The sequence below is a fragment of the Perna viridis genome, chromosome 10 (assembly GCF_037379345.1).
Source record: "Perna viridis isolate PV_CMFRI_1.1 ecotype Kerala chromosome 10, ASM3737934v1, whole genome shotgun sequence".
NCBI lineage: Eukaryota > Metazoa > Mollusca > Bivalvia > Mytilida > Mytilidae > Perna > Perna viridis.
The window spans coordinates 10,740,158-10,754,306 of NC_142454.1; the positions used below are offsets into that span (position 1 = coordinate 10,740,158).

Consider the following 14,149-nt stretch of genomic DNA (forward strand, 5'->3'; position numbering starts at 1 on the left):
GAATGACAGTCAGCGCAGATAAAAAAATTAAAATGTAAGTACTGTTCATTTTTTTAAAAGTTATCACTATATTTGAACATTCCACGTCTTATCTATAACCTGAATGCATTAATAAAAAAGGTTAAATGGGTGTAATCATGGTTAGTATCAAGATAATTAGATAAAGTTAGATTAATTGCAACTCTTGGCTTCATAGAGCGCCTCTGATGAGTTTTAAATAGACAACACAGTCATGCGTAGTAAAAATTCTTTTTGCTTACAGTGTCAGTCCCCTTGCTTTGTATACCCTCACTCCAGAACTAATCATGGTAAGGCGGCAAGAGACTTTTAACCTTTTTTATTAATGCATTTAGAACGAGTTCATATTTCTAAAAAAAATTATGAAAAATACATGTGCATATTACAGATATGGGTTCCATAACAACGCATGGAAAGTTTTTATAATTTGCTACTTAGGGAAACCACAAAAGTACTTCATATAAATGGTTAAAATGTCCAAAAATACTTCAAGTGATCAAGGGGCCAGTTGGGGGTAACGATTTGCCTATCAAGGCTAAACCAAGTCTTAAAACCCTGCTAACAGTCATCTGGAAATCGTTTTGTTTGTTTTGTAAGTAGGTCATCAGATTGGGAATAACCCTATGGGAATATATCTCAATTGGGATGTTATACAGGTTGGGTGTAATCATGGTAAAGATATCAAAATTGCAACTCTTGGCTTCATATATAGATGTCTCTGGTGAGTTTGAAATAGACAACACATATGTGTCAGGCGTAGCAAATATTTTGTTGTTGCCTGAAATTTTATTGCAGTTTCGATTTTTAAAGGTAAAAATTGTCAATTTTTAACAAGTTTGTCATATTTTTGCATGATTGAGAAATTTTTTTTTTTTGCTTTTGCATTTTCTGCCATTACTTCTCAGCTCTTCAAGTTCAGTATCTTAAATTATACATGTTTATAGTAGTTTTGATTTCATGGAACGTCGCAAGGTTTTGTTCTCTTTTTTCTCATTCAAGGATAAAGTACAGATTCCGCTAAAAATATACAGTCAAAATAGAATGACAAGAAAAGCAGTTGTCGTGCACTCATTTCAAGACTTGATTAACAAATGTAAGTACATTTTAGCTCACCTCACGAAGGTGAGGGGGAGGGGGCTTATGTGATACCCCTGGCATTGGCGTCCGCACCCACTTAGAGAAGAATGGTTAAGATCCATACACGGTTACTTGCAAATGCCACATCAATAATATTGGTATGGTAGGTGCACCTAGTGATGCTAAGCACAACGCATGCTTCGGATGCTGGCTGCAACCTATATTTTCTGGATGGATGACCACTTACAGAAGAATGGTTAAAGACTGGCAAGTGGCACATAAATGATATTGGTATGGTAGGTGCATCTAGTGATGCTAAGCACAACAATGCATGCTTTGGATGCTGGCTGTGATCTATATTTTCTGGATGGATGACCACTTACATTACCAATATTTTACTACTGAAAAATAGTTACTCCATACTTAATAACAAGGAGAGTTAATCGACATGTTAGGATGCTGCCTGTCAAAAGGAAAGCTTTAAGCACAATGCAGGCTTTGAATGCAGACTGCGACCTCCTTTTTCTTCGTGGATGACAAATTAAAACTTTGAAAGGTTTAAGTCCATTCCTGCTTATCAAAAATACTATGTAACAAGGTGAGCTTTGTAATTGACAGATTACCTATGTTTTTTTTTTTTCATGTATTTATATAGTTCACAAAATCACAAAAATTTAGTACCCAATGAAATGGAAATTTTTCATCGATTTGAATAATAAAGTTGTCTAAATCACAAATTTATGCATCCACAAACCTTAAACAGATTTCTCGACTTCTGTTAAAGGGAAAGCTGACATATTAGGTATGTGACTGACTAGGTGACTTGAGCCCCCTTCTAGGGTCAAAGGCACAGCAACTTCCTGTTAACCATTAGCCTTAGTATTTTTATACCCTGCCACATCAAGTGGTGAGATATTATGTTATATCCTCCGTTTGGTTCGGTGTCTGTCTGTTCATCTGTCCCCCGCACAGTTTCCAGATGATAACTTGGAAACGTGTCAAGGGATTTGAATTATATTTTGCACAGCTGTAAAGTACAATTAGATAAAGGTCAAGTTTAATTTCCAGGTTAATCTGGGAAATGTTTTTTTGAGTTGGGTCACTTTGAAGAACTAAAGTGAATGTATTTTTGAGTGTCTATGTGATAACTTTAAAGCACGTCAAGGCCTTTAAGGGATTGCCTTATATTTTACACAGCTGTAAAATGCAATAAAATAAAGACCAAGTTAAATTTTCATCTTAATCTGAAAAATATTTAAAATTTCATGTAATTATTGATTTTGAATTTTGGATTTTACATGGCAGAATATCATATAATGTCCCATTAGATGCCCTATTTTTTCAGGATGTATTTACCTTATTGTAAATATCTTAATAAATTTCTCCGCTGCTACATGAGGGATACTTTCATAATTATTTTCAAAATTTTCAGACTTTAGTTAAGTATAGTTAAGTATAATTCAGATGTTTTTCATAATGTTCCAGTATGGTACAAATAAGTACAATTTAGTACCAAACCTAAATTGTTCTGCAGACTTTATCTCAACATCAACTGCCTGCAAAGGATGAAAAAATAGGTTGACCTGGCCTACTCTTTGCAAACTATTTTTTCATACTTTGCAAGGCAGTTGAAGTTGAGATAAACTAAACAATTTTTTGAATAATTTGTATAGAAATATAGAGAAAATATTGCATATTTACACCCAGGGTACTATTTTTGAGACAATTAAATTTCATAACTGCTTTGGATATTAGGTTCCTTTTGGTGCATATCAGATGTTAGGAGTTTTAAATTATAGAGGAAAAAAATGTAAAAATTTTTAAAGTTAGTTTGGCCAGATTTATGAATGGAAAATGAGTAATTCATTTGTACAGTAAGAAATATAAACTGAAATTGGAGAATCTGAAGAAAACATTGATGAAAATGATTTTAAAAATAACTAGTTTGATGATGCTTAATAATGTTTAATCTTTTTCAAATACATGTAGGTTCCACTGGCCAAAAGGCAAAATAATTATTCCAATCAAACACGATTACCCAGTCTTTTCAAAAGAACTTTTTAATCTAAAACAAAACAAAAGTTAAGCAGCTTTCATTAAAAGACATTGAAATTTATGCAAATGATATCTTTTGTTTTGTAAGATACATGTAGTATATAAAGGGAACTGAAGGAAGTAATTGAACCAGATGCACAAAAAGATACTGAATGATTTATGTAGTTTTCAATTCAGGCAAAGAAAAATTCATGACTGTTGATCAAACATTAGCAATAGTATTAAACAGTGATGGGGTGGAAATAGACGAGGATTATTTTCTACTGTTAGCAGGAAATACAAAGTTAATGCTCCTGCAAGGAGATGAAAGATGGGTTCCACAATATGTTCCTCATGGTAATTTATTTGCTAGCCAAGTGTTATAATATATATTTGTAATGGGATGTCCTGTGGACACAATTGGTAGATACCTGTACCAATTAAGACATGACAATTATTAAGTGGCCAGCAAAGTTTGTGTTCAACTTTATAATGTTACTCATTGTTTTGTTATCTCACTATCCAAAACTAGAACTTTGGGCCAATACTTAGCCCAGTACATATATATTTTTAGGCTTTAAATTTGTTATGGGTATATCATGTACATATGCATGTACATTATTCTGTGCTTGGTATCATGTTTTCGTTTGTTAATTTCTCAATGATAATTACAAAGCATTTATTTTAAAAACATTTTAAATAGAACCACCAAAATTTTAATGGTAACATGACAACTACATGTAGTTATAATTAGCTCACATGACCCAAAGAATCATGTGAACTATTGCCATCAATTGAGGTCTGTCATCCGTTATCTGTCCATTAACTTTTCTTTACATTAAAGATCTTCTTTTCTAAAACCACAGAAGGAATTCATTTATAACTTGAGTACTTCATTATTAGGATGTCTTGTACCAAGTTTTTGAAATATATTGCTGCTGACCAACCAAGATGGCCACCATAGCTAAAGATAGAATATAACTCTTCATTTTCAAGATTGCTACCCTTTTCCCTGCCAAATTGATAAGTAAGTCAGATTTTAAAGAAACATGGTATACCAAGTTGAATGCTGATGAAACATTATTTTCTGATTTGCCATTTTCAAGTTGGCAGTCATTTAATTGCATATATTTTCATGTTGCTCATGATTCAATGAAATTTGGTATACATCGAAAACATGGTATGCTAAGTTGAATGGCAGTGACAATTTTTTTTTTAATTTGACATTTCCCTTCAAATTTTCAACTTGTCATTTTTTCAATAACTGACAATTTTTAGTCAAATTGTGCACTTTGAGTCAGATGAGCGATTCAGGCTTCTAGGGGCCTCTTGTTTAAATCGTAAGATTATTCTATTCTCAGACATAAGGTGCTCTTAGTTTAGAATTTGGCACCCTGTTTGTCATTGTTTTTGGATTTTATATTGTGCTCATCTTCCAGTTTACTGGTGCCTTACAACTTTTGACTTGAGCATCTCTGATGAGTGTTTAACATGTTTAAGGAGGTACATGACCCTTAAGCAATTTTTTTCTTGTCATTGAATTTTCTTTAAAACTAAATATGTCATGACATGTTTTTTGAATTTTGACTTCCCAACTCAGTTTCATAATAAATAACTCCAAGGGTTGGATGAATTTCATTGAAATGTTAAAGAAAATGGAAAATTTCAATAAAAAAATGTTAATAAAAATTTTGTCATTGAAATTTTGTTAGTTTTTTACATTGACTAGTACATTGCATTAGAAAAAAAAGAGGATGTTTAGTTTTCAAAAGTAATCAAAATTGGCATATTTGGACACAAATTACCTCCCTTAGCAATATTGCAGGAAAATTCAATCAGTTAATGACATTTTTTAACCAACTGAAATAAACAATTACTAGAAAAATTGTTCATTTTCTCCAAGATCAAAACCAAAGTCACAGACACAAAATTAAGAATGTTTTAACAAATATTTTGAAACCTGGAAATCTTTTCTATAATAATTCTTCAATAGTCTGAAGTTTTATTTTGATCAATGTCATGCACCTCCTTATTGGATATAACACAAGACAGTGAAAGTTTTAACTTGTTTGTATGAAACTGTTTTGTATTTTGGCATTTTTTTCACAAAACTTTGAGAAATGGTTTATTATTGTACAGACTTGGATGTAATTGATTTTCAGTTAATTTCTTCAAAAGGTATAAATTTTCAGGAAGTTAAAGGTAAAGGTGAAGATTGTTGTAACCACCACAATATATTTTGGAAGGTATGGGGGTACTGTGATCTTGCTCACTGTGGTTCTTTCATTTTCTTTAATATAATCGCCAAATCTGTTGTAAAAAAATTGTATACCTTGTCCTATTTTGTGAAAAAATAAAACTAAAAGAACTACACCTCTTTATGTCATATGTATATTATTCTTATTTAGCTAAATAGGAAGACACCACAAAGAAAAACGTATGTGAAGATTAGTTTAGGATGGCTGTATTATGATGTTTTTTGTCAAAATGGGGGTGGAACTAGAGTTGTTGATTTCAGATGGGATAGCACATATGGAGATATACTTCAAAAAGCAAAGGAATTGTGTTTTCCCAAATAGTAAGTTAAATAAAAGTTATTAGAAAGCCCTGTGAGCTTCTGTCATCACTTGATACCTCTACTAATTTTTTTTCAAAATCTAGAAAACACTTGGTTAAATATACTAAAATTTAGTGCAGCTGTTTTCTATTGTGTCTTTTACAAAATTATTGATTGGTTTCAAAAACATGGGTGTCATAGCTGTGATTAAATGCAGTTTTTGTCACAAAGTGGGTGAAGTTGATTGAACATTAGGTGGCAGGCAGGTGTGGAAAAATATTTTTAACTGATTTCTTACTTTTACTCTGAAGGGGTTGGTTTCCAATTTGATACACTGCACAAACACGGTGACTTGTACCATTCCTCCTCTTTCCATGTTGGTACACATCTTCTCCTCTTGCAACTAACACTATTTTAAGTGTCCATGCTCGAGTAATGGATTTTTTTCTTTTTAAATTTTTTCCAATAATGTACCTAAATTGTACTACAGTATAGTTAGTTTTTTTCCGGACCACACATTTCATGATTTTTAACAAAAACGGGGGTATTCCATTTAAGATGACTTTCAATTCTCTAAAACAAATGTATGGCAAGCCTACATTTAGTGAGTTTTTATTTTCGTGACTGTAAGGTCATTAGAAATATAGCAAAATATAGAATCTTGCAAAATTACTGGCTACATTAAAACCTATTGTCATAATTGTAAAGGCTTAAATTCATATGGTAAGTGTTAGGCACATCCAAATTGACTACAAAGCACAAATTGTTCAGAATCAAACTTTTTGACATGACCTCTGAAAGTGTTGGATTAAAAATACATTTTTTAATGTTTTCGCCTTATAAATTGAAAACCTTTGGAGATAATAAAAAGCTTTTGCTTGCTTAAATGTCAAGCTAATTCATTTGGTAAAATTGTTTTATGTTTTGGTAGAAATTATTGCTCTTGAAATATCAGAACTGTGCTGTGGAAGTTTTCGCCTTAAAATTTTAAACCAATTTACAGATATATTATAAAAAAAAAATGCTCTGCTTGCTCAAATGATCATTTGGTTGTCATTTACAGTGTTTCTTAAGTCAGGAAAGTGATGCAGGATTTTGGGAGGCTCTTGTTTTTTGGAAGGTTTTAATGATTTCTAATAGCTGTCAACATGTTCTGTAAAATTTTATAAGATTATAGATTTATCCTGTAGTTTTAGAGATGCTTTGATCTGGAGGGTTAAGTGGACAATGGTCATCACTATTGGTCAAAGCATTTTCAAAACTTGTTCAATGTTGTCTATTACCTTGTCTTTCAAAACATCGTATCTTAAACATTCAGAGTGATTAAAGCCCCCTGGGCCAATGTTTTGTCTATTTCATGTAAAATAATAAATTAAAAATATGAAAATTGAAAACCTCTTAGAATTATAATTTTTTAAACTATGCCAATGTATTCACAATTTTTCTTTCTAAGTTTGGTAGAGAGCCATACTGTTGTTATCATGTCCCTTTGTCCATCTGAAAGATTGTCAATCTTAGTCATCTGAAACTAATAAACTGAATTTCATAAAACTTGGCATTTATAGTGAGTACACATATGTAGTTGTGCGTATCAACATGAAAGTTTGATTTTTTTATACATTGCAGGAGGCATATTGCCTTTTAACCTTAGAAATTATGTGTCCTCACACTTTGGGGGATGTCTTTGCCTACTTTGGTGGCATATTGTTTTTTATTATTTTTGTCATGTCTATCCATCCGTAACAAAGTTATTCAATGCAAGTCCTTTGAATTAATCATCAGAATTGAATGAAACTTGGTTTGTAGTAAATACATCATATGTAGTTGTGAACGGAAAATTTGATCCTCTAATTTTTGTAGGAGTTGTAGCCCTTTAAACTTAGGATTTTTCTGAAAATCTATTATCGTGTGCAACTCCTACTAAAACTACTTTACATAATGAAAATCGTCATAACTAAATCAAATTTCTTGAAACTTTCAATAAAGTTTATATTATTTTTATGCAGATGTTTCTTCCAAGGGACATTGGGATTCCTTTATAAATCAGCTTGGAGATTTCAAACAGAACAATATTCTATCTACAGGATTTAGCCTTGAGCAATATATTCAAAGACACTGTCTTACATTGAAACCTAGAATCTACCTTATGTCTAAGGAAATATTGGAAGAACAGGTAAATATTAGAATCAAACAAGAAATAAATGTGTTTGGATGCCAACGACAAATTGCCAATAAGTGACCTTGGATAATTTTCTATTGCAATTACTACATCAAAGTATGCATAATAACCTAATTTTACTGAAATCAGACAGTTGAATTGTTTTGGAGTGCACGTGAGGTAGTAAAATAGCAGTTTATTTAAAACAGTCGGCTGAAAAAGAAATGAAAATAGATTGTTCATTAACAACACACTAATCAACCTAAACAACAAATTCAGGTATTTGTGCAATACATATTCGAAATAAACTTGAATTTCTTAACTACTTCAAAGAAGAAAATAGTGTTCTGGCAATCACGGAAACACATTTAGATCCATTTATAAAAAATAATGAATAACTCTCAAAATCCAATAAGACTTGACAGAAATAGCTTTATATTTTAAGGACCATTTATACATAAAGCGTATAATGGAACTTGGAAATCTGCTTGACGAAATGATTTGGGTTGAAATCTGTACTAAAGGTGAACAGTTTTTTCTGTGTAACACCTATAGACCTGAGTGGACTGACGATCTTTATAGGTCACAGCAGCACACTTTTAGACCTAATTTTTTAATCAGCAATACACTAAATTGCAATTTTTCTGATGTATTATGTGTCACTAGAACAATCAGTGATCACGAAAATAAATCATTCTAAATCTTTTAAAAGGGAAATATGGCTCTATAATAATGGAGGTAAGATTAGATTTGGCGATAAGTTAGATAATGTAGATCGGGAGACAATCCTACATTTTGATGATGTTGATAATATGTGCACAATTTTTACAGACAAAATTATAGATATAGCTAGAGAATGTATTCCTACAAAATATGTAACTGTCAGAACCAGAGATAAACCCTGGTTTAATAGTGAACTTAGAAAAGAAATAAGAATTCGAGATAGACTTAGACGGAAATCTTTAAAATCAAAAATAGACATTGCCATGCTACAATACAAAAAAAGAGAAACAAGGTGAATTACTTGGAAAAGATTGCTAAGGAGAGATTGCAACAGAATTTAGACCACATTATATTTGAAAATGCAAACAATACTAAAACATATTGGAAAATAATGAGTCCACGTCTCACTTCCTCAAAACCTTTACAACATTCATTTATACTTTTTGGTAAAAAATTAACCAATCAGAATCATTGCTTCTGTAAACAACTGTAATTTCAAGATAAACATAAACTTCCATTGTTAGATAAAACTATATCTTAGCAACTAAAATTGTATAGGGGTGACATTTTGTCAGGAAGTAACCAACGTGCTTGAGTACAAAGTTTTAGACCAAAAACAGGTCTTATTGCCCCTTCTACTTTACCTGCAACACGTATGTCACGTAAGAGATTCAGGCTACTTGGCACCTCTAGGTTCCCTAGTTCATTGATACTACACACGCAAATTCAAACTAATAAATAAATAATATGGTAAAGGCTTGCCATCAAATAGGCATCACTAGAATGCAGTTGTTTGTTCCTTTTATTGTTTTTACTCTGTGCTAGAAGCTTTAATGCAATTATGACATAACAGCCAATTGTTACAACATGACAAGGCAAAACTCTTTCGAGGAAAACGATATAACATTTTTGGCACTTTACCTAAAATTTGAATGAAAGGTATTAAACATTTTAGATAATGATAAGATGTTGAATAAGTGTATGTGACACAACCCCTATAAGCAGTGATTTTAAAATTCAGTTTAATACTGTTCATAGGCACAAGCCGCACATTGTTGATTTCTTATTGCAAATAAATGTAAATTGCTAAAGGTTTGATGCACAATGCCAATTCTATGCAGGAATAACACATATGATTCTGGCTAGCTTTGTTCACATGTCATGCTGCTCACATCTTGTGATACTATCTTCAATTGTTATGGGAAATAACAAGACATTCTGTTGGTAAGGTGTAATGCGAATGATAACATTGGGAAAAGATAAAGAGCTACTTTATATTTACTTTATATATACTTTATACATTTTGTATTTATTTTTTTCTTGTCAGGATTTTGAATTACCTGACCTGCTAGGAACTGGAATTGACGATGACCCAGTAGTGGTTACAGATAGTAGTTCTGATGATGCCCTACCTGAAACTGCCATTTTTAATTCTCCAATTGGCAACCAAGAACAAGGAGCTGACATCCCAGTATTGAATTCCCAAAATAGTCAAGAAGTCCTACCTGGAATTCCTGCATTAAATTCTCCACATATTAATCCAGTAACAGTATCCAGTGATCCATAGATATGGTTCAGAGTCTTCACCAGTGGTAACATTTATTTATTAATTTCCTCAAATGAAGTGGGGGTGTTGGTGACATTGATTTGAACATTTTAAGCTCATCTGACCCAAAGGCTCATGTAAGGTATTGCCATAGCTTGTTGTCTCTTTTGTCTGTCGTCTGTATGTAATCTTCTTCTATAAAACCACTGAAGGGATTGCTTTGAAATTTTGCACACATTGAATTATCTCAAGAATGTCCTCTATCACGATTGCACCAATCATGGCTGCTGACCAACCAACATGGTCGCTGTGGCTATAAGTTGATCGCTTGCATCTTCTCACCTGATTGTCACCAATCCTATTTATCATTTTAGATAGAAACAAATTATTGTCTTATCATTTTAGATAGAAACAAATTATTGTCTTATCATTTTAGATAGAAACAAATTATTGTTTTATAATAGAAAGGTTTAACAAAGAAATCTTGGATGCGGTAAGGAACCAGAAAAGTATTAGTGATATTAATCATGAATAATGCAAACAAACACCATGAACATTTGTTTCATGCTCTTTTATGTTCAAAAGTCCCAATGGAGATTTTTAGAAGTTGGCAATTAGTGACAATGGCCATATTCTATCCAAATTTTTAACCAGTGATTTTTAAAATAGCTAACATTTTTAGGCTTTGATTCATGCGAGCGATTCAGGCTTCTAGGAGCCTCTAGTTATTCTTCTAACCACTAAATTGTTCTTGGTGTCCTCTGAAATGGTTGAACTAATTGCTACTATACTTGGCACAAAAAAAAGACCCACCTGAAGTTGTGCAACATCGACACAGAACCATTGGTCGTTCGACGTTTCAAAATGGCAATCGACAAAATTTTGAAGAAAAAAAATATATAAAAATTCCTAAAAATCAGCCGGTCAACCAATCAATTCCAAGTTGGTAGAAATATAGAACATAAAGATGATGAAATGTCTAACTAAGGACACATATTAACAAGTCCAGGTGGGCTGCCATTTCAAAATTGCAGACCTAATACATAAAAAAAACTGAAAAAAAATCTTCAAAAATCAGTTGCTCAACTAATAAATTCCAAACTTGGCTGAGTAACAGGACATGGTTTATCTGACTATCTACATATAATATCAACTTACGATCATTGGCCATTTTCAAATGGTGACCATTAAAAATTTTTTAAAGTTTGGAAAAAAAATCTACAATTCAGTGGGTCAACAGAATGATTATAAACTTGGTTGTAGAAATAGGACATGATATACTTGTCTTTTCTATATAATGTCAACTTCTGACCGGTGGCAATTTTCAAAATGGCCGACATTAAAATGAAAAAAACTCTGTAAGGTTATTGTACCGCCAGGGGATATAGTGATTGGGGTGTCTGTACTTTTGTCAATCCTAGGGGTTACTCAACTCTTATACACAACTCCTCCTACACCACTGCTTTCAATTAAATTTGAAATGAAACTTTAAAGGCTATAATATGATCTGTTATTGCACTGAAATTATGATAAAAATATGATTGCTTACTGGTACAAAAAATGTAATTGATACATTGGTGAAACCATAAAGATATGGGTTAGATACATGTTATATTTAAGATTATTTTTTGTTACAGGTTGTGAAGGCTCCACCAATTCCAAAGTGTACTGTTTGTACAGACAGATTTTGTGATTCTTTTCTAAGTTGCGGTCATATAATTTGTTTCATTTGTGCTGCAGAATTGGAGGAGAGGGGGTCAAAATGCCCAGTGTGCCGAAAAAATTTTTCACAAGTATCTAAACTCTTTTATTAAAAGAAAAACAATGATCCGAGATGAGCAAGAAGAAATTGCTTTAAATTAATAACAACTTTTATTTCTACTGGTACTTTTTTTTAAATACTGTTTTGTACTTAATTATTGTATTTACATGTATTAATTATTTTAGGTTGTTTTACAGAAAAGAATCTGTGATAAACATTATTTTACACTTGTAAAGCCTAACTGTGTTATTTAAGTTAATTAACTTAGAAGATGTAAAAACTTCAACAATTATTGTTTGCCAATTTTTTTATGTCCCAGAGAAGACTAGTGGTATCAAGTTGTAACCTATTTGTACATACACATAATTGTATGCTTTTTTTACAGTAGTTTACTAATGCCATAACTTGCATAATTTATCATTTTAAGTCTGAATATTTCTAATCTTTCCCAAAAAAACACAATGCATATTACAATAAACGATAAAAAATTCAATTTTGTTCATTTTTACCCATACTTTAAAGAAATGATTGTGTTTATATACTACTTGTATATGCTCACCTAACCTGCAATGACAAGAAAGGTCATTTGAGCTATTGCTATCATTTGTACACTATCCTCTCCAAATATTGCACAAATCATGATCACTGACCAATGGACATATAGAGAGTGACTACAAATAAAACATGGCTGTCAAAAAGTTTTTGGCTTTTAACTCGAAAAATATTATAGACAGAGGAAAACGTAAGGTAATGTACTCCTTCAGCTTGATGGGCTCTACAAAACTATCCATTGGATGGCCCCTTGAAGGAGTTATTTCCACTTAATTGTCAAAATGGGCAATTTTACAGTTTTTAGCTAACCTGAAGAGTCGAATGAGCTTTTGTCATCATTTGGAGCACGTCTGTCAAAAAACATGGCTGCCGTTGCAAAAAATAGAACATAGGAGTCAAAAAGCAGGTTTTGCAAATAACTCAAAAATGGTTAGGTTTAGCCAAATTCTGGCAAATGGCAATTATGATATCTACCATTAAACAAATTTTTGTAAAAATCTAATAACCAATGTTGGAGTTATTGCCCTTTATGACATTTTTTTTTGCTTTTTTTGACTGTTTCAAAAAAATCAAAAAAATTCATAAAATCTTGTCTTAAACCACTTTGCCAAATACAACCAAACTTGGTGTGATTGTTCTTTAGGGTGTCTTTAAAAAATTGTCGTTTGAATTTTGATTGGTCGAAAAACATGGCCACAGTTACGGTGTACAAAATTATCATTCACATTTTTTATTTGTCTAAAGAGATGGCCACCATTACTAAAAATAAAACATAGAGGTCAAAAAGCAGTTTTTTGGAAATAACTCAAAAATGGTAAGGTTTAGCCAAATTCTGGAATAGGTTAAAATGATCAGAATTATGAGATCTGCCAGGAGACAAATTCTCCTAAAAATCTAATAACTGATGTTGGCGTTATTGTCCTTTTTTGACATTTGTTTTTTTTGTTTTTTTGTTTTTGTTATTTAGACTAAAAACTCTTCTCTTCTTAAACCACCTGGCCAAATGCAGATAGAGAAACTTAAATATCCAGCTCATTTAGCCCTAAAAAAATTTATGGTCCAAGATACCAGATGACCTCTTATTTGAGTTATTGTCTTGTAAAGGTTGAAAGTTGTGATTTTGTCTTAAAAAATGGAAGCTAAGCATATTATTATTGGATAACTGTTTAGCAGATAGAGCTCTACAAACAACTCCACGAATATAGGTCTTGCAGTTTCTGTCATTTTTTAGCAAACATGAACCGAAGGCCCATGTGAACTATTGCTATCACATAGTTCTGTCATCGTCTGTTAACAATTTTTCAAAAATCTTCTCTAAAACTACTGAACTGAATTTAATGAAACTTGGTATGATTATTCCTTAGTGTGTTCTACACAAAGTTTGTGTTTCGTTTTTAAATCCATCTTTAAGGGCTTATCACTCTGAAAGTATAAGAGATAGAAAATAACCAAAGGATCTTAGGCTCTTCAGAATCATTGAGCTCTACAAAAGTCTCCATTGGGTCGAAGTGGTCAGATGACCCCTAATAGGGGTTACAGCCCTTTAAAGGTGAAAAAAGTTTTTTTTCATCTTTTTAGCCAATAGAATGAAATCTATTGCAGATAGAGAAAAGCTGTTGTTGCTTTAACATTTAGCTCATTGAGCTCTACAAAAATCTTCATTAGCTTGGAGTTGTCAGATAACCCCTTATAGGGGTTACGCCCCTTAAAGGGGAAAATAGT

General features: G+C 32.0%; 1 protein-coding gene across 1 annotated transcript; it reads left to right on the forward strand.

Moving 5' to 3' along the window:
* Positions 1-5,540: 5,540 nt before the first annotated feature.
* On the forward strand, positions 5,541-12,368 carry LOC148604499 (uncharacterized). Its single transcript, XM_088550995.1, has 4 exons — positions 5,541-5,707; positions 7,693-7,859; positions 9,895-10,159; positions 11,751-12,368. The coding sequence occupies exons 1-3, from the start codon at positions 5,599-5,601 to the stop codon at positions 10,132-10,134; spliced, it is 516 nt and encodes a 171-aa protein (XP_088407121.1). The 5' UTR covers positions 5,541-5,598; the 3' UTR covers positions 10,135-10,159; positions 11,751-12,368.
* Positions 12,369-14,149: the final 1,781 nt, after the last annotated feature.

Excerpts from the sequence above, each read along its gene's own strand:
- LOC148604499 (XM_088550995.1), top strand. The coding sequence starts at position 5,599 with ATGATGTTTTTTGTCAAAATGGGGGTGGAACTAGAGTTGTTGATTTCA. Across the intron at positions 5,708-7,692 it reads GAATTGTGTTTTCCCAAATA|ATGTTTCTTCCAAGGGACAT; the intron begins GTAAGTTAAATA and ends ATTTTTATGCAG. Across the intron at positions 7,860-9,894 it reads AGGAAATATTGGAAGAACAG|GATTTTGAATTACCTGACCT; the intron begins GTAAATATTAGA and ends TTTTCTTGTCAG.